Here is a 19,352-nt window from a genome sequence, read left to right as displayed (position 1 = left end):
AGAAGCAGGAAGCTCCTGTTGTTGTGACCCTGGACAGAGATGGACGATTCTAGAGGCCCGGGACTGAGGCTGGTTTGGGGTAAAGCCGCACAGTCCCTTTCTCACGCCAGGGTTGGGCCTTACTGGGCGAAGTGTGGGTTGTGATTAAGCCTTTGGAACCCCGGGTCGGGTCTCAGGATTTTGTCCTCCATGGGCATTGCCCCCCCCCCCCCCCCCACTTGCAGGGCCTGGGAATAGGACCAGAGGCAACTGAGGTTACATTTAGGGGTCTAGCCCTCTCAGCCTAAAGAAAGGTTGGGACAGCTGAAGCCAGGTGTCCCTAAAAAATCCTGCCTGTGTAGGCTGTACCGAGGAGGTACCCAGGCTAGGTACACTCTCCACCCTGGGGCTGTAAGGAAAGAGGACGCGGGTGTACATTCTTCCCGAGCTTAGGATGCTTTGCCATGCTAAAAATAGAAATGGGAACGGGACCCCTAAGAGGGTTGGTTGGTGATCAGGACCCGAGCTCGAGTCCTGGGTTCGAGTCTAAGGAAGGTTTGTTCCCTCGCTCCATTTCCTCACGCAGGCCAGAATTTCCAAAAGGGAAAGAAAACCATAACGAGCCTCGGGTTTCCTTTCTGCGTGTCCCGGAGGGGCCTCGGAGGCCGGGGGAGGGGCGCGCCGGTCGGCTCATTACGACGAGGTGTTGGTCTAGTTAAAGCGCGGGCTTGTTTGATCTGGCGGCGGGTGGCAGAGGGAAAGAAGAAGAAAGGCTGGGGGCGCGAGCAGGGAGAAGCTCACACCTCCCCCGCCGTTTCCTAGCGCCCATAAAACACCTTTTATTAACTCCTTCGCGTCCGGAACGGCCCGCGTGGCCTCGCAGTCCCTGCCACGGTGTTTACAGCCGAGACTAATGGGGCCTCATATTCACCCCGATGTCGGATGGAGGTGTCCGCCTCGGGTCTCCATCTTCATCTTCAGCCGCAGCTCAAGACCCGGAGCGCCCTTCCCGCTTGGTCCTCAGCCGGAACAGGCCAAGATCTGAGCACGCGCACTCAGCGCCGAGTTCGGGCCCGCGGCTCCCGCCCGTGGACCTGGGAGCTGTTGCCAGACATCAGGCACTTGGTGGCGTTTATACGCAGGAAAAACGATTGCTTGCACGCGACCGTTATTCACCACCGCGGAGATGCCTATCTTAAGTGCACCCTGGTTTAGCTCCATATTTACCCGTACCCCCCAAGCAAATGAGCCAGCGGTGGACTCTCATGTGGGGACACGGAGGCCAGCTCTGGCCGCACGCGCGGGCGTCCTACAGCACACAAGTTCTCATAAGTATTTAAGTGTTCTATTACGAGAGAGAAACCTCGATATAACCATTAACATGAGGTTATTTATGTATAAAGTAATAGCAGTTACATAGGAGTGAGTCTTTTTTGCCTGCGGTGCTCGGAGTTGGGCTAAGAGGACCAGTAGTAGAGTCCCAGACTCTATAGGAGTAGCGGACACCTATGAGCTCAGCATTTCCCAACACAGAGGCGGGGCTCCTTTGTGTGGTAGCACCCCCCCCCCCCTTGTACCTCCACAAAAACTCAATCCATACACCAGTGTGCGAGCTGGTCTAGGAATTCCCAATCAAGTAAGTCTCTGTGTCTGATTGCTTTCTCCGGCTTCTTCCCTCCCATTTCCACGAGTGACTCCCGCTTGCTGCTCTCTTCTGAAAACTTGACACTACTTTCCCCATTTAAATTCTTTGCCTCCCTCTTTCTTGCAGTTTCGTTTGGTATTTATCAAAGGAGAAAGGGAGAGGCTACGGGGCGGGAGCAGTACCACACAAGCCTGTGAGATTCTCTGAAAACGTTTTTATTAAGTCAAGAGCATAGATACTGCTTTGGCAAAGGGTGGGGCTGCGAGTGGTCACACTGATTTGAGGTAGAAAGAGGGTGGGGGTAGGGAGATGTATACCTGAGCGCAACAGGCATGGTAGGTAGTTTAAATACGTTACAAATTCGGCAACGAATGGGAACGCTTTTATTTAGAGAAAAAAAAAGGAAAGAAATGAAGAAGAAAGAAGGAAGGGAAGAGGGGGTATGAGGACAGGGAAAGGAAGAGGAGATGGGAGGAAAGGGAAGGAAAAGGAAGGGAAACATTTCCCTTGGAAAGCAGAGGTGCTGCAGAAGGAAGCAACGCCTTCCCTCTAGGTAGGACGTGTAGCGACAAGAAGGAAAACCACCGCTGTTCGGGAGAGATCAACCCAGGCAGCGTCTGTCTTCCTGGTTGGAAACTACCAATTATTCTTATTGCATTTTAACTTGAGAAGAAGGCGTTTTGACGCAGAGCCAAGAGGGGAACAAGAGAGCAAGCCAGAGGGCGCGACCATGGCCTTTGGGGTTGAGTTCCACCCAGATGGGTTGGAAGGGTGTGTCTTTGGGGGCTTGGGCTTCTCCAGTCCCTACTTGAGCCGAGCCTCCAAAAGAGCCGCCGCCCTCGGCGGGAAGTGAACATATATATAAATTTCTCTTTCTCTTATGTATTAACAAATTCAAATGACATTGCACGTGCGATCCTAGTGGGTAGTTGCAACTGCCGACCCGCTGGCGCTCCGAAGAGACTGAGCGAGACGTGCGCGGGCACCCGGAGACCGGCCGTGGCCGCTGCGTCCTTCCCTCTCCTGTCCGGATAGCCAGGTGGGCCAGCCTCGGCCGGGTCTTCGGCGCCGGCCTGGTCTCACTGGTTTAGCTCCAGCGCCCAGACTTGCTGAGGCCAGCCGGTGCGCCCTTTAATCCTCTTCTCGCCTGGCCCCGGGGCAGGAGGAAAGCTTTCGTGTTGCTGAGGCTGCCAACCGACACAAATAAACAAACAAAGGCGAGAAAGTCAGGTTTAAGTTATTCAGTTCTGTCTCCCTGGCTTGCAGGGGAGTTGGGCAACGGGTCGGGAACAGTAACTGAGCGTCTTTAACTAAGTGACAGATGTCTGTTTGTTGAAACACACAATCAAGATTATAAATCTGCCTTTATGCTCTTAGTTCCTGGGATCCAGGATGGTCTGACCAGCTTGGGAAGGTTTGAGAATTCGACAAGTCTGGAGAAACTGACCCTATCTTGAAGGCGTCTTGGGCAGAGGAAACCAGCCAGCATCATCGCAGAGGCCTGGTGTGGGAAGGGTGGGAATAGTAATCCACTCGGTATATAACTGTTCCAGGTTATCAGCCTGGCATAAGATCTTGGCTTGGATGCAAGTTGGGTGCTGGCTAGTACCAGCGCTGGGAGCCTCCCTCACTACCTAGGGAGGAAAGAATTGGCCTGGCCTCCACAGTCCTGCTCAGCTCTAGTAGCAGGAACCCAGTGTGGTGTTACTTACTAGTCATGCCCTACCAGGGTCAGGATTGGCCCTATAACTGCTTCCTACAAGGTGCTCCTCCTCCCGCCCCGCATCCCCAGCCCAGCCGCATCCCCAGCCCAGGCCTCAGGCGGTTGAGGCTAGAAGTCTGTCTTTCCGGTGGCTCCAGGTAAGCCAGCCCTACTTTGCCACAGGCCCCGGGGGTCAGATAAAAGCCACCAAGCTCCCCAGTCCACACTGCTGTGCCTAGGCCTAAGCCTACCAGACAAGGGGTACTCAGGCGGCCAGAAATCCCACCACCCTGAGGAGGAAGATCACTCAAACTGGAGAAGACCCAGAAAGGCTGTCTTGGCTAGCTCAAAGGCCAAAGCCCTTCTTCCTGTTTGTTCCATACAAAGCCTTGAGATTGTCTAGGCCATCACCCGTCCCAGACTAGACCCAGACTAAGAGCAGACTAGATCTAGCGTTGAGCTGACTTCCCACCCCACTTTTCCCTCCAGTGGGCTTCTGCTTTTCCAATTCGTATGTTAATTGAGGTAGATAATCCTTTCCAATAAGCCCCATGGAAAGCAGGTAATTCAGATATTCATAATTAAGCAAATTAAAGTATGAAGCCCCGACTTGTATTCATTTTTGTTTTGTTCTGTTTGTTTGTTTGGGGTTTTTTGTTTTGCTTTTAAAAAATGTTTTGGGAGAACGTCATATGTTAGTCCAGGATTTACGTCATTTCCTACTTTCATTCTCATCCTGGCTTCCAGGAGGGCCCAGGGAAGACTCAGAACACCTTCAAATTTAAAACAAACTATAGCATAAAGTATAGCCCCTTCTTGGAAGCCCAAGGTTTTCAGTTCATCTTATAAGGCCCTAAGATCACTTTCAAAAAGCAAAATTCTATGTTCATTCAGTAATGACTGTGCATTCAATGGCAGACTGTGTCAATCTCAGAACCCTCCCTAGCCTTTCAGAATTCCACCAAGAACAACACAGCTCTGCTTGTTTTCAGGCCTACTCTTACTTACCCCAGCCCGCACCCTTAGCTGGAACTTATAAGCCCCTGGGACTCACCAGCTCCCTTTTCCGCTTGCTTTCGCGACCGCCATCCGTCTTTTTGAGTTCAGCCTTGAAGGCCTCGGGGTCACCTGCTTGTGCATCCTTGGCCAGCACGTCCATCAAGTAGGCGATGTAGCTGGTGGCCAGGCGCAGAGTCTTGATCTTGGAGAGCTTGGTGTCTGCGGGCACATTGGGGATGCACTCACGCAGCTCCGCGAACGCGCTGTTAATGCTCTCTGTGCGCCTCCGCTCCTTCTTGGGTCCCGAGCCTTTTCGCTTGGGCAGGCGGCTTCCAAGAGCCTCCAGCCGACCTGGGCTCTGACTCGGCCTGGCATCGGGACCATAGGCAGCCGCTGCTACTGCGGTGGTAGGTGGTGGCCCGCCGGCAGGGAAATCTGGGGCAGCATCAGCCGGGCTCAGCAGCCAGCTCTGGAAGTAAGGCCGCTCCTGGTGGCAACGCGAGGCCGCACCAAAGAGGAAGGGTTCGTGGAGCATGGGGTGCGGCGGGTGTGAGTGGTGGTGGTGGTGATGATGTGCGTAGCTGCCCACGAGGTTCATGTTGGAGAGGCTCCTGGCCTGAGCTGCCAGCCCAATTAGCACCGCCCCATGCGCCCCACAGAAAGGGGTCACCGTGGGCTTCCGAGGCAGCGAACTGGCTGGGTTTTGGAGGAGTCCTGAGCAAGGCTGGAGATGACACGAGAGACCTGACGACTTCTCGAAGGTTTCTGTAGGCAGTGAGGGAGAAGGGTCCAGATTTCCAAAGACCGGGTTTAACCCTTCTGCGGACTTGCCACCAGGATCCTGCTTATATAAGGCCTCAGCTTTGATGTCAACCTCTAGCTGGAGCCAATGGCAGGAGGAGGGAAGGGGGTGGCGGTCCCAAGTTTTATGCTCAGCAAGCGCCACACAATTCTAGGCTGACCACAGGGACTGAAAACCGGCCCCGCCTATGTCCCTCCCCTCTCCCAGTTCCCCTCCTGGGAGGGCGGGGGCTACGAACTTGAGGCCAGGCCTGCTCACTCCCTGTACTGAACCTACCACCCTTTCTTCATGGATCCAAGGAAAGGATTCTAGAATCATCCCTTGAAAACAGACAGAGCCTCATCTAGGCGCGCGCGCGCGCCCACACACACACACACACACACACACACAAACACACACACAATTTCAGGTAGGGAAACTGAGGACCATAGCAAAACTGGCTATTGTTTTTAGGCCTGAAGTTCAGAATAGGACATCTAGCATTCCCGAACTCTAAGGTCGCTGCTCACCGTGGGAGCCTGAAGGCCATCGGGCTCAGCAGGGAAGTAGGCTAGGCCCTAACACCTACAGCCCCGCCTTTAGGTCCCCTGCTTCAGTCTGGAGCTGGAGCTACTGCCCAACAAGGTGGTTCTCAGAGACCCAATTCTTGCCCAGCTGCCGACTCCCAGAAGAGCCTTCAGAGGCCGAGGTGGAAGTGGGCGGGAAAGAGAGCCGGCTTCCAGCTCTTGGGCACTGACCGGTTTGTTCCGGGCTTGGGGGTTGGGGGTGGAGACGGTGCCTGATCTCTGCTCCTCTAGCCTCTCAGGCGCCTGATTCGGTGTAAACGCCGGCAGGCTGAGATGGTGGCGAGGCAGCCTGGCGGCGCCTTGGCCCCAAGGCATCTCTGTGGCAGGACTCCCCAGTGTCTTCGGAAGATTCGCACGTACGGCTAGGAGCCGGCGACTGCTGGGCTACTTACTCCATCTGGCTCACCACCTGCATGAAAATCTTTGATCCTATAAAGATACTTCCACTAAAGCTCTCACTGGAAGAAACTAGCCCACCCCCATCCCTGATATCCACGGAGAAATCAGCCCCGGCGCTTCACACCCACCCTACAAGGCAGGGTCTAGCTGTACAGCCCTGTGCTGCTCCCCTTCAGCCTAGAGCACTTCTCCAAGGCGGGATTCTATAAAGAGATGGCTTTTCACGAGTTGATAAGAACTTGGGAGACCAGGATATAGGCTTTAAACCTGGGACTCTGTGTCTTCTTCATCTTTCCAGTAAGGTCCCTGTCCCTAGGACCCCTCCAAACCTCACCAACCTATCTGGTCTCACTCCTTCCCTAGGTGGGCTGCGGGGGAAATGTGCCTTTCTGTCAAATGTCGGTTAAGGGGGGAATGAGATGACATCAAATTCTTTTTAATTCGCTTTTGATCCAGCTACTCGAAAGTTGCTTACTGAGGCCTATCTTGTGAATAAGACAATTAACGGGCAGGGACAGTGGGAGAAAGGCCACCGTGTGTGCAGACGGGATGTGAGGCCCAGTAGCAAGTGGGTAAGTGAAAACGAATGTGGAGCAGGTCGTGGGCTCAGCAGATGACAGTCCCTGTGTGTGAAATCCTAGGAATGTATGTGAGTTGAGATTCTGCGTGTCTGTGCAAACGTGGACTTCTGTGAGAGTAGACTCACTTTGAGGCGTGGATGGAAGCTCAGTCGCTGAAGTCTGAGAGCCAAGATTCCACCTGTGGAGACTGTCGGTGGAGGAGGTTGTGAGCAGCGGTAGAAAGAGGTCCCAGGACCTCACTTCCCTGCCCCAGGCAAGCTGGAAACCCGCCGCTTTTGCAGGCGCCTGGCGCCCGCAGCGCTAGGGTTGGGCTCAGCCAGGGGCCTGGAGAAGGCTCCCCGGGAAGGCGCCGGTTCCGCAGCTGCTCCGCGGGTTCTTGGGCCCTGAGGGCTGGGAGTCACTCTCAGAATAAGGGAATCTGAGTGGAAAGGAATAACTCCTGGAGAAGGGCCTGGATTCTTACTCAGCATAGTTCTGACTCCAGCAATCTTTATCCTGGGCTCTGTGACAGATCCATACTCACAGGCTCGTCCCTTCGCTGGCACACACACAAACACCCGCGTAGTGTTCTTACAGATGGCTTCCACCTTAGCAATAATACAGTGACATGGCATGCGTACACTAATGCAAGAGTCACACATTCCTAGGATTTCCCCCCCCACACACACACACAGGATGTCTGTCATCCTCTGGGTGGGTTAAACATAGGAGCTTCCAATTCGGGGGTACTCAGGGATACAAGAAGGTCAGTTTTACAGAGGCATACACCTCTAAACACTGGATGTAGGGGTGCACTCGTGTCCTCACAGTATTTTTTATTACACTGAATTATTTGTGCAGAGCACATGGGCGCTGTAATGTACATGTGGAGGTCACTTCTCTCTTTGCAGTACCTAAATCCTTGGGATTAAACTGAGATGGCTAGCCTTGGTGACAAGCACCTTTACCCACTGAGCCATCTTGTCAGACCACAAGCATTTATTTTTATTTTAACTAGTCTCACCTAGTCTAGTCTGATCCTCCTGCCTCACTGCGTGTTCTGGGATTTCAGGCAAGAGGTCACCACCACACCCAGTTTCCCTTTGTATCTTTTTACAAATTCTTCAGAATTATATCCATAACACAAACTCTCGAAAGCCCCAAATTTACCAGCGGGGCACAGTAGTCCAAGTACCCTGAGGTAACTTAGGAGGTTGAAGCAGGAAAGTGGAGTTGATCTAAGAGTAACCTTTATTTGATCTGTAGATGAAAGTTAGGAGAGAGGATCTAATGCTAATTGGTTTCCTGGTTTTAATTCTGTTGTGGATTTTTTTTTTGGGGGGGGGCCTTGGTGGTGGATAAGTGCATAAAATAGGCTTGATACTGAAAGTATCACATTTTAATGTGAAGTGCTGCAGTTTCTATTCCAAATGCCTGTTCTGTTTAGAAGTTCACCCAGTTATGCAGATGTTGGGTGTGGTTATTTTGGGTGTGAGGGTTTTTTTTTAATTTATTTGTATATTTTTAAAAGATTTATTTATTTTTATTTAAATGAGTACACTGTAGCTGTCTTCAGACACACACCAGAAGACTACATCAGATCCCATTGCAGATGGTTGTGAGCCACCATGTGGTTGCTGGGAATTGAGCTCAGGACCTCTGGAAGCGCAGTCAATGTTCTTAACTGCTAAGCCATCTCTCCAGTCCTATTTGTACATTTTTAAAATAATAACATTTGTTTTTTTTTTAAATTAAACATCAGATTGGGCAGGACTGAAAGCCAGTCTCAAAACTAATAATAGCATCAGCCTTCCTCCAAACACACACACACACACACACACACACACACAAAACCCACTAGACAACATACATATAGATCTGCAATAGTTCACATATAGACATTCTCATAGGTTGGCAGGCTCCATAGATCCACGGCATCACACAAAGTCTACATATTCAATTTGACCTGCATATGCCTGCTGCATGATTTCCAAACACCATGTATATTTAGGTTTTGCACGTATTTACAGCCTTAGATAATAGTCACACTGACAAAATGAAATTGGACACCAGTGCTCATATTATCAGGTCATGCACAAGGACAATGGACACTCACAGGGTCGCACTAGCATCCATATAAAAAGGCATAGCTTTCCCCCCCCCCCCAGCAGTGGGAGGCCCACTTTCTTGACATTACACAGATCACTTAGGCCTGCATATCTGGCCTAGATGTTGCAGTAGAGAATGAATTCAAGTAAAGGTAAGACTCATCCCTCACACCCCACAATCCCAAAGGCTCTCTAAAGGCTCCCAAGTCACCTGCTTCCCAATGAGTGTTTAAAAAGCAGGATGCCCCCCACCCCAGACAGTGACTCAGGATTTGATTCAAAAGGGCCTTGTATAAGATCTGCTGGGATTTGGAGTAGGACACACAAAATTATGAATATCAAGGAGAGAGAACAAGGTTTCTAGACTCCAGGCCCAGCCTTCCTAAGTTCCTTGAATGATACCTGGGGCTCAGATGAGCCAGAGATGGGGAGGCGAGAGTGTGGGGGGGCAGTCTCCCGTGGTTTCTCTTTCTTGCCTCAGGCTGCGAAATAAAGTGGAGGTTTGCATGAGTCTGAGCAAAAGATGAGGCTTCCAGTTGTTTGTTTGTGGAGTAGTTTGGTTGTTTGGTCTTTAAGTCCCCTGATGCCCAGGCTATAGCTCATGTGGGACTTAAGCTCCTGATCCTGCTGCCTCTGTCTCCCGGGTGCTTGTGACTTTAAGTGCACCACCCCATCCCACCCTATCAAATTCTGGCATCCTCTGGTGACTTACAGTTTCTTTTCCTCTCCAAGCCTCAGTTTCTCCATTTGTGGAGAAGGGGATAGGGCTAGCCAATTGAGTTTGTAATTTCTGCCTCTTCAGGATTGGTTGCATAGATCCAAAAGAGGTCCCAAAAGGAAAGTGGTCTACTCTCGGTCTCGGTCAGCCTACCTCTGCAGATCAAGCCCTGGGAGCCAAAGCACTCCGGGGAGTCTCCTGTCAGCCCCACGAAGCCTTCAGTGTGCCTTAAGTTGATCTGATACTCATAGAGGCTGGCTTCCCAGATCTGTCCCCAGTGATACCAGTGACATGGGGTAAGTAGTCTTTCCCAGTTCACCGACAGGAGAATACAATCCTCTGAGGGTAAATAAATGGTGTCCAGGAGAAGCAGGCAATAGCGGAATGGAGGCCAGCCGAGTTGAAATTGTCGGCTCTGCTCCCTCTCTGAATCTGGGCAATTGTCAGTTTCCTCTGCCTGCCACGGAGATCCAACAGAAGCCTGAGGGAGGTTTGATAGGGCTGGGGCGTTGGTTGATGTGCCATGGCACCGCATAAAATAAGGACGAACTCAACTCACAATAGTCCTGAGTTTTGGTCTGATGCTGGGGGGTGAGGAAAAGCTGCCCCCCCCCCCTTGACTAGACAGCACAATCTTGTGAAGGGCAGCCTGCCAGACCACCGAATTCTACTGACACTGGCCTCTGCTGGTGGGGTTCGCTCCTCTCCTTGTCCTACTGGTCCTATAGAACTCAGCTCGCCATCGCACAGGATAAAGATTGAGTCCAGGGGAACCTGAATCCCAGTCCCATACCTTCGCCTGGTTTTATGTGCTAATGCCCCGTGTATGGGGTGGGGTCTGCTACTTCCAAGGCCTTAGCTTCCCGGATGGTTCTGGGATGCCCCGGAGAGAGGCCAGCCTCCTTTCTGCTCACCCCACTGCAGCCTGCAAGCTCCTGAGAGCGCGCACCCAGGCGCCCACAACAAATCCCCGCGCAAACCCCGCGATCCGCTGAGTCCAGTGACCTTGACGCCACGGGCAATCCCCGCACCGGACCCCTTATCTAAATAGGGCAGTAAATCAAGGACCTGTCAGGGTCCGGGTAATTACAGGAACTCCATAAAAAGGACCGGGCCGGCCGCCTGTTTATATTAGCGCGGTGTAAAATATTCTCGCTGTCTTAGGGAATCGCGTCGCGCAGGAACGCGCCATAAATCAGCCCTCGGGCCATTTGCTGCAGCAGCCTGAGCGCGCAAATCCCTTAAACATTTTTTGGTCGCATCTAAAGAGGGTCTTGGGTTTTCCAATCTGGCCTGACTTGCTCCTCTGAGCAGAGAGAGATTGGCAGGGAAGGGGGCTGGTGTCTCCAGTACGCTGTTAGAAAGTGAAGCCTCCTCGCTTTGGAGTGGGGGACTTGCAGAGATACTGTGAGGACCCACTTCTAGCTTTCCAAGGAAAATGAGACCAGAGAGGGGAAGGAATTTCCCTAAGGGCAAGCAGACTGCTAGGTAGAGGTTAGACCTTGTGAGCCCGGAGAAGATACCTCTCTCTCCCTGTGACACCCTTTCTTGAGATGAGCAGTGGTCTGGTCAGAAAAAAGTCTAAACCAGAAATGACTTTTATCTAACGTTAAATTCATAATTTCATGAGAGTGCTCTTGTGTGCTCCAGGGCTTCTGAGTCTTTGATCCACTCCCTCTTTTTTGACAGGTGGCAACAGAGACCCAGAATAAAGAAAAGGTACCTGTGAAAGGATGCAGCCACACATAGGTCCTCTAGGGCTGGGTGAAAAAAAAAAATCCACCTTGGTTTACACACACACACACACACACACACACACACACACACACACACACACACGGTGGGGGGAGAGATTGTATAAACCTTATCCATTCTTACATTTTTAACAACCTCAAAAAATTCAAAATCTATTTAAGGTAAACCTGCCACTCCTGCCTTTTTCTAATGAGTAACATAAATCAAGCCTACGGAAAAAGAATATTAAATTTTCCGTGTCCTCTCTCCAGGCTGAGACCAGAGGATTCTGAGAGAATTAAACATGGATGTTTTTCTCCACCCCTCCCTTTTCTGTCCCCCCCCCCCAATTCGCTTTCTCTCTTCCGAAGTCTGTAAATGACAACGTGTTTACACAAGTTTTTATGTTGTCTGAGCTTCGTCCCGGCTCCGTTCCCTCCTGTGTGTATTTTCCGCACTGAGAGATGTCTGCTTCGGGAAGCCGGGAAGCCTTCAACCTAAACAGAACCCAGTCTGATTGGAAAGTGTATTTATTTGAAAAATCGTAACTCACGGTTTTGGTGAAAACGGCCCCCAAATTTATGGGATGGCTCAGGGTGCGGTGGTCATAAATCAAGAAAAAAACGACACCTTCTGCCCTGCCCCCCCCCATGCCCCCAGCACCGGGGTGGGTTCTAAGGGGAGTCCCTGTCTTCTCAGCCCCCCTCAGCTCTTCAGTCCCTGATACAGCTCTACAGCACTCAGTGGACCAGAAGGCAGGTGGATTTCTCTCACCAGGGTGGTGGCATCTAGGGCGCTTTCATCTGGAGTGATCAGCTAACCATGCTGTGTATTTGGGGTATATTAGTTTTGTTGTGTTAGATTTGGAGTTCTGGTAGTTGCTCTCAAGGCTATCATCTGCCCAGCCATTTTATACTTAGAGGGTTATCCCGGCTCGGCTGGCTCTGCGCGCTGGGAAGGTCCCTAGGCAGCTATGTTTAATCCCCAGAACTGCATGAAGTCCTAGCCAAGACCAAACCAACACATTTTACCTAGCTCCCTCAGTCTTGACCAGGGCTGGGGCTGGGTGTGTGCGCAGCTAGAGACCACACTGATCACAAAGGCTGCTGACGGTCATGATGGGTTGGACTTTTATATAAGACCTTTACGTTCTCCTCCCCTTTCTGCAATTTATTTATTTATTTGTTTATTTATTTATTTTGCTGTGCTGGAGAGCAAGCCTAAGTCTTGCCTGCATATTAGGCAAGCCTCCCCCACTGAACCACGGCACCCCTAGGACCAGCCTCTTTCTTTTGACATGGTCTCATTTTGAAGTCCTTTGGCTTGAATGTCATTGACAATAGCTGAGGTTGATCTTGAACTCCCGATCTTCCTGCCTCCATCTCCCAAGTGGATGGCAGGCATGTGCTACCATGCCTCATTTTTTACACTTGTATTTCTTACCCAGCCTTGGTGCTCAGTGCTTTTCACTTGCAAGACCCCCATAGGAGCCAGGAACCTCTAGGTTTGCCCAGCTAAATGAACCTACCTTGAGGAGAAAATTTGAGGCTCTAAATTCCATTACCTTCCCCCCTCCCCCAGAAGGCAAAAGAATATATAAGAATGGAAACCACAGGCTGTGTGGCAGGCAATCTTCTGAAACCCTAAGGTTGCCAGCCTCCAAAAGCCCTTTGGTTGGGTTTGCCACTGAGACAGAAATAACCAATTCACAGTAGCATTTAGTTGAAAGAAATGCATACATTTCAATGGAGAAAACATTGTCTGTGGTTGGAAATCAGAAACTGGTATAAAAACAGCTTGTGTTACAAAGGGTGGGACAGAGGCCCCTCTCCCATTCCCCCTTCTCTTTAATTTGAGGCTGGAGTAGAGAAACACTAGCTCCCTCCTCTGCCCTTGGGTCTTGCTTCCCCAGACCTAAGGTGACCTTTCCCTAAGGGACCATGAGTCCCTAAATTCTCTAGTACTGCTAACAGCCTGGAACAGAAAGCTTAGAGCCACCAGGAATACAGATGTAAAACTATGGAAATGGTCTTATTAACTGAACCCCTATAGCTTGGTATAGGCGATAGATAGGCAGCAATTGGGGCATTCCAAACCCTTCCTTCACCCAACAACCCTTAGAAAGAGGCTTCACCCTGGCGGTTAGTCTGATTATTTTCAAGAGGTCAGTCATCTCTCTCTCATAGTGGTCAGCTGTAAACACACTTTAAAAGAGAAAAACAAAAAAAGGATTTAGGGTTGACAATAGGAAACCGCTTAGCTCTGGGCTCACCTGGCAGAGACACTAACTTCAGTGTTTTCCATATTTCCTTCAGTGTTTTCCATATTTTCCCTGTTAAGATTTAAATCTCATGGGTCTCTTCTTTGTCTCCTTTGCTTATAGTGGGGAGGTCTTCATTAAAAAGCTAAAGAGGGTGGAAGGCCTTGCATGTGGAGTGGAGAAGCATCCCCTTCCTGCCCCCAGCTTCACATTGTATCTCCATCCTGTTGTGCTGTCCTGGGGAGAATTTTTTGCTGAATTACAAGGGAGTGGTGGAAAAATACTGAAGAAATCAGAATCATTTTCTTCCCTGGTACTGGTACTGTGGATTGAATCGTGGGTTTTATGTGCACCAGGCAAGTGCTCCACCACAGTGAGCCATTGCCCCAGCCCTCAGAAACCCCTGAGAAGAAACCGGGTGTTTGGGGAAAGGGGAGGTTAGGATGGGTTTCCTCCCAGGAAGCCTGAGTTTGGGCATGTCTCCTCCTGGTGTGGTCTTGCTCCCTGGTCTCTTGGACAGACAACCCTATCAAGCCAGGGGACCGGAGGTTGGGTTACTTAGATTCCTATAAGCCACCCAGAGTATGACTAAAAGAACAGGCTTTCCTAGCTGTGGAGCAGGCCCCAAACCCAGCTGCTACACGTACTAAATTCATTTCCACCCATGAAACCAAAAGGTTCCAACTGTCTATTAACAAAAGGGGGTGGGGGCAGCATGGGAAGAAACAAAGGTGGCAGGGGAAGAGAATAGAAAGGAAAGTTCCAGAAAACAGAGCAGAAATTAATCTAATTGCCTATTCTCCTCTGCCATAAAATCACAGAGGAAATCAGATCTTTCATGTACATTTGTATAAAAACCAGTCAGAATCCGAGCTCACCAAAACCCATTGTGTCTCCAGCAGAGTCTCCTAATTGAGAGAAATTGAATGTACCAGGAGACCAGGCATCCACAGAGCCAAGTTTTCCCTCCCTAGGGCGTTTGCTACGGAGCAGAGAGAATAAACATGGTTGGAAGCACAGGCTAATCGACAGGTTTGAGGAGAAGGGGACCTTCTCGAAGCCCAGGGGAGAGCGGAGGCAGGGGCCAGGAGAGGGCAGATCCTTCCTTCCCTCCTGCATTAGATTGTAAGGGCATATCTCTCATAAACAGCCAAGGGTCTTTCTCAGCTTCTCACCTGACATGCTTTTTGTTGTTTAATTTCAGCTGTGACAGATGATGCTAACCGAACACCAGGGTTACAAGCACAGAGGACTGTGGGGTTGGGTAAATGGAGGGACAGAGGGCGCCTTTCTAAGAACCGGAACAGTGCTGTGATGTGTAGGCAAAGGCTGTTACACACAAGCCCTAGGCAAGAAGGAACCACAGAATCTGGCCCTCAGGGCCAAGCGTCACAGTGGTCCAGCATTACCTCCTTCTCTGGACTCTCCTGGGTACACTGATTCATTGCGCCTGCTAAAGACACACACCATGGATACAGTTAGCAGTGGCACTAGAAGAGAGTTGGAGGAGTCAGCTTTATCCCAACCAAAGGAAAGTAAATGTGTTAGTCCTCACTGTCAGCTTAGTTCATTCATTTGTATGTCCGGGACTTTTTTTTTTTTTTTTTAAATCTATTTGCTATGTGTAAGAATACCCTTCACAGTCTCTGTGGAGAGCTTATTGCACACAGCCCTTAAGGGAGGGCCTGCTCTCAGTAAGCTGAACACTAGATGAAGATTCAAGAAATTTCAAGGGGAGGGCAAGTACATCATAGCTATAGCTCAGTGGATATAGCACAGAGTGCCCTGAGGGAGGCAGCAGGTTCCAGCCCCAGCACTGGGGGTGAGTGGAGGCAAGAAGATCAGTTTTGGCCGGGTGGTGGTGGCACACGCCTTTATTCCCAGCACTTGGGAGGCAGAGACAGGCGAATTTCTGAGTTCGAGGCCAGCCTGGTCTACAGAGTGAGTTCCAGGACAGCCAGGGCTACACAGAGAAACCCTGTCTCGAAAAACCAAAAAAAAAAAAAAAAAAAAAAAAAAAAAAAAAAAAAAAAATCAGTTCTGCCTTTAAAGAAAAAAATACAGTTAACCAAGAATAAGCTATTTGCCTCAAAAGTTATTTCTCTTGTTAGCAATATGCTGTCAGGGAAGCCACTATATAAACAGTCTCTATACAAAAAGTTACTATACAAAATGTACCACTTGGAAAATAGGCATATAGGCATGTAAGAGCACAGGAGAGAGCCTAACTTTTCTTAATGGAAACAGTCTACCTTGACTGACTGTACTAGGGTTTTTGGTTTTGCTTTTGTTTTTGTTTTGTGATTTTTTGTTTTGTTTTTGTTTCTGTTTTGTTTTGTACCAAAAACCAACATATTCATAGGTACAGGATTGTCTCCACTGTCCTACCTCAGACACAGAACATGAAAGACTCCAAAACATATTTGCTGAAAGAAAGAATTGGACACATGCAGCTGTGGGATTCAATAGATTCTAAAGGCAATGCTCTAGGAATTAAAAAAAAAAAAGCATAATTGCACACAAGTGTGTCTGTCACTAGGACTCCAGGCATGCAAATGTGCATGCTTTTTCTCTAAGTCTTGTCTCTTCATCTGACAGACTCCTGCCTGCTCTATCTGATATTTTTTAGTGTTGTCTTTGCCCGCGGCAGCCCACACCATCAACAAAGGTTGCAATTGAGATGTGCCTTCCCTGCTTTGGACCAGACAGACCAGTGAGTTTAGAGGTTTTCTTCAGACTTCAGGGAAAACAAAATGTACAGAAAACACCAGAAACAGGGTAGTTGTGTATTTTCAGTTCACAAATGTGTAGTTCTTTCTCCAGACCCTTGAGACTAAGTCTTCTGTCCCTGTGTACGAAGGGTGGCAGGATCCTGTGCCACCACCCTCTCATGCATTCTTCACTTAATAGTCCATGAGTTTAAGGAAGGGCACCAGAGGACTCAGATTCAAATCCCATCTTCCCAGCAGGAGGGAGCAGAGAAGAGTAGCCACAATCTGAGGCCAGCTTGGTCTACAAAGTGAGTTCCATTCCAGCCATGGGGTAACTAGTAAGACTCTACATCAAACGCAGCAAAACAATCAACAACTAAATAACCTACTAAAAAAATCCCTAATAAAGCTATATAATATTAACCACAGCTGTTTTACATGTATGTGTGTATATTTTTGGGAGCAGTGTTGAGGACCTAAGCCAGGGCCTCAGAAATCTCAGGCTATTCCCTAACCTCATTGTTTACTGTAATTTATTTATAGTGAGTAGATTACAAGAAATATTGACAATAATTAAAGAACTTAGACCTGCCACCCAAACAATGTATCGACTCGGTTTTAGTCCTTCTTTCCCAAACACTGTGTTCTAAGAATACTTTCTGCTAATTAGACTTTATGTCTAGCTGGTTTTTCCTTTAAAAACATTTTTATTTTTTAATACTATATTGTATTACTTCTTCAAGAATTTCATGCAACATATTTTGATCAGATTCATCTCCCTACATTTGGGGGGGGGGTAAAGGGGCTTGTGATAGGGTTTCTCTGTGTTACAGCCCTGGCTATCCTGGAATTTGCTTTGTAGACCAGGTTGGCCTTGAACTCACAGGGATCTGTGCTGGGATTAAAGGTGTGTGTCTTCATGCTGGCTCACCTCCCTACTTTGTGTATATGCATGTGTGCATGCATGCGTGCATGCATGTGTGTGTGTGTGTGTGTATGTGTGTGTGTATGTGTGTGTGTATGTGTGTATGTGAAACCATGTCTAGAAAAGAAATGCACGAAACGCATACTCAGTATACAAACTGTTAATATCTTTGTAATCGTTATATTTTTTGTTAATACTTTTATTGAGCTATAATTTATACCATATATATTGTTTTGTGTGAAACTTCTTATTGCATTCATTCATTCATTCATTCATTCATTGAGACAGGGTTTCTTCGTGTAGCCTTGGCTGGCTGTTGTGGAACTAGCTCTGTAGACCAGGCTCACCATTAACTCAGATCTGCCTACCTCTGTTTCCCAGGCACTGAGATTAAAGGGGTGCATCAGCACCACCTGGCCACATTGACTTACTTTTGTCTTTGTGGTTAAGGTTGGCATGCATGTGATGTGGAAGTCAGTAGACAATTTGTAGGGGGTTTGTGCTCACCTTCTGCCATGTGAGTCCTGGAAATCAAGCTCACATTGTCAAGCTTGGTGGCAGGACCTGCTGAGCCATCTTGCTGCCCCATTTATTTGACATTATTAGTAGTAGTAGTAACAGTAGCAGCAGCCGCAATCACAGCAGTAACCGTAGTAGTCTCAAACTTGCTACATCGCAGCGAATGACCTTGACAGTTTGGATTATCAGCAGACTCTAATACGTCTAACTTATTTTATAAAAATTCTAGACAGGATGATTATCATTCTAGACAGAAAGGTGCAAAACATAACAGAGAGAGTTTCTGGTTTGTCTTCTCTCCCGCACCCCCCCCCCCCGCCCCCCGCCATCGTACACAACTGAGGTACATTTATCAAAACTAAGATGCTAACAGTGACGCATTGCAGTCCAGCCAAACGCCGGGCTTTATTTAGCTGTCGCCACTTTTTTATTTAGGTCCCTTTTCTGTGCTGGGATCCCATCCAGGAAGGGCAGTTGAGTTCTGTCTTAGTCACTTGTGAGGAGGTCAGACTGTTTCTATGGCGGCTTACCTTTGACCAGATTTTTTTTTTTTAAAGGTCCAACTTCAGGCATCCTTAAAGTCTTCACCGCATTAATACAGTGGAATTAAAACAGACGGCACAGTGGCTAGCTTCTTTGCCTGTTCCTGCAAAAGCAGACATGCTTTCTGGACTCAGCTGTAAGGAACTGAAGAGTCTTGGTGTTGTGTGTGATACGAGATCTCATCATCTCTGGGGTCCTTAGCTGTGCGTCTCCTGCTGGACTAACCTGGGACAGAATCAGACCTCAGTCTTCTGGAAAAGGTCAAGGTTTGCAGCTAGATCCAGAGTCCAAAAGTTGTACTATGTGTCTACTTCTGTGTACACTCCTAGGGTATGAAGACATCAGTATAAGCTAATGTTTCGTAAAGAATCATGACTGGGCATGGGCGGGGGCTGATGCTTTTGTTCAGAGGTACAACAGCTGAGAAGTTCTCCATGCTACAGTAAATAACCTCCTTATCCATGATCTCTCTTTCTCTCTCTCTCTCTCTCTCTCTCTCTCTCTCTCTCTCTCTCTCTCTCTCTCACACACACACACACACACACACAGAGCATGAAAGCAGGAAGGGAGGGGGCAGGGAAATGACTCAGTGGGTAAGGGTGCTTGATGCACTGCCTGACAACCCAAGTTTAATCTTCATCATTTGCTCAGTGAAAACAGAGAATCAACTCCCACTGGTTGTGCTCCAGCCTCTCTCACCGTGGCACTCCTAAGCACATACAATAAACAAACAAACATTACTAACTAGGAGGGCTTGCTGGGGGAAAGGAGTCTCTGTGGGAGAGGGATGTGAACCAGTAAGGCAGGTGACCGTGAGTGAAATCCATGCGTACCTGAGCGCCCTCTGAACCCCGGCACGTACATTCCTATATAACAGGTGCCTCTGCAAGCTAGCGCGCCTAATTGGCCCCAGGTCTACTGATTCATGTTTGCTTGAGTTGGTCTCACCTTGTTCAGAAATATAAGCATAGCTGCACTGTGATGGATTATGATTTTGATTGGCTTATTGTTTTTAATGAACAGAAGAGAAAAAACGTCAGGATGCTTTTCACAGGTGTTATCCTCTGCAACTTCTTGTTTACTTTTATTTTTAGATTGTTTCATTTCGTTTTTCAAGACAGGATTTCTCTGTGTCTCTGGCTGTCCTAGAACTAACTAACTCTCTCTCTCTCTCTCTCTCTC

The 19,352-nt window shown here is 49.0% G+C and overlaps 1 protein-coding gene across 1 annotated transcript; it reads right to left on the bottom strand.

Annotated features, from left to right (window-relative positions):
• Positions 1-1,843: 1,843 nt before the first annotated feature.
• Positions 1,844-5,234, bottom strand: Hand1 (heart and neural crest derivatives expressed 1). The gene is made up of 2 exons (XM_034507598.2): positions 4,381-5,234; positions 1,844-2,811 (listed from the first exon to the last, which is right to left on the bottom strand). The coding sequence occupies exons 1-2, from the start codon at positions 4,921-4,923 to the stop codon at positions 2,704-2,706; spliced, it is 651 nt and encodes a 216-aa protein (XP_034363489.1). The 5' UTR covers positions 4,924-5,234; the 3' UTR covers positions 1,844-2,703.
• Between the last annotated feature and the right edge of the window lie 14,118 nt (positions 5,235-19,352).

This window comes from Arvicanthis niloticus, chromosome 6 (genome assembly GCF_011762505.2).
Source record: "Arvicanthis niloticus isolate mArvNil1 chromosome 6, mArvNil1.pat.X, whole genome shotgun sequence".
NCBI lineage: Eukaryota > Metazoa > Chordata > Mammalia > Rodentia > Muridae > Arvicanthis > Arvicanthis niloticus.
This window is presented reverse-complemented; position numbering and strand designations above follow the sequence as displayed.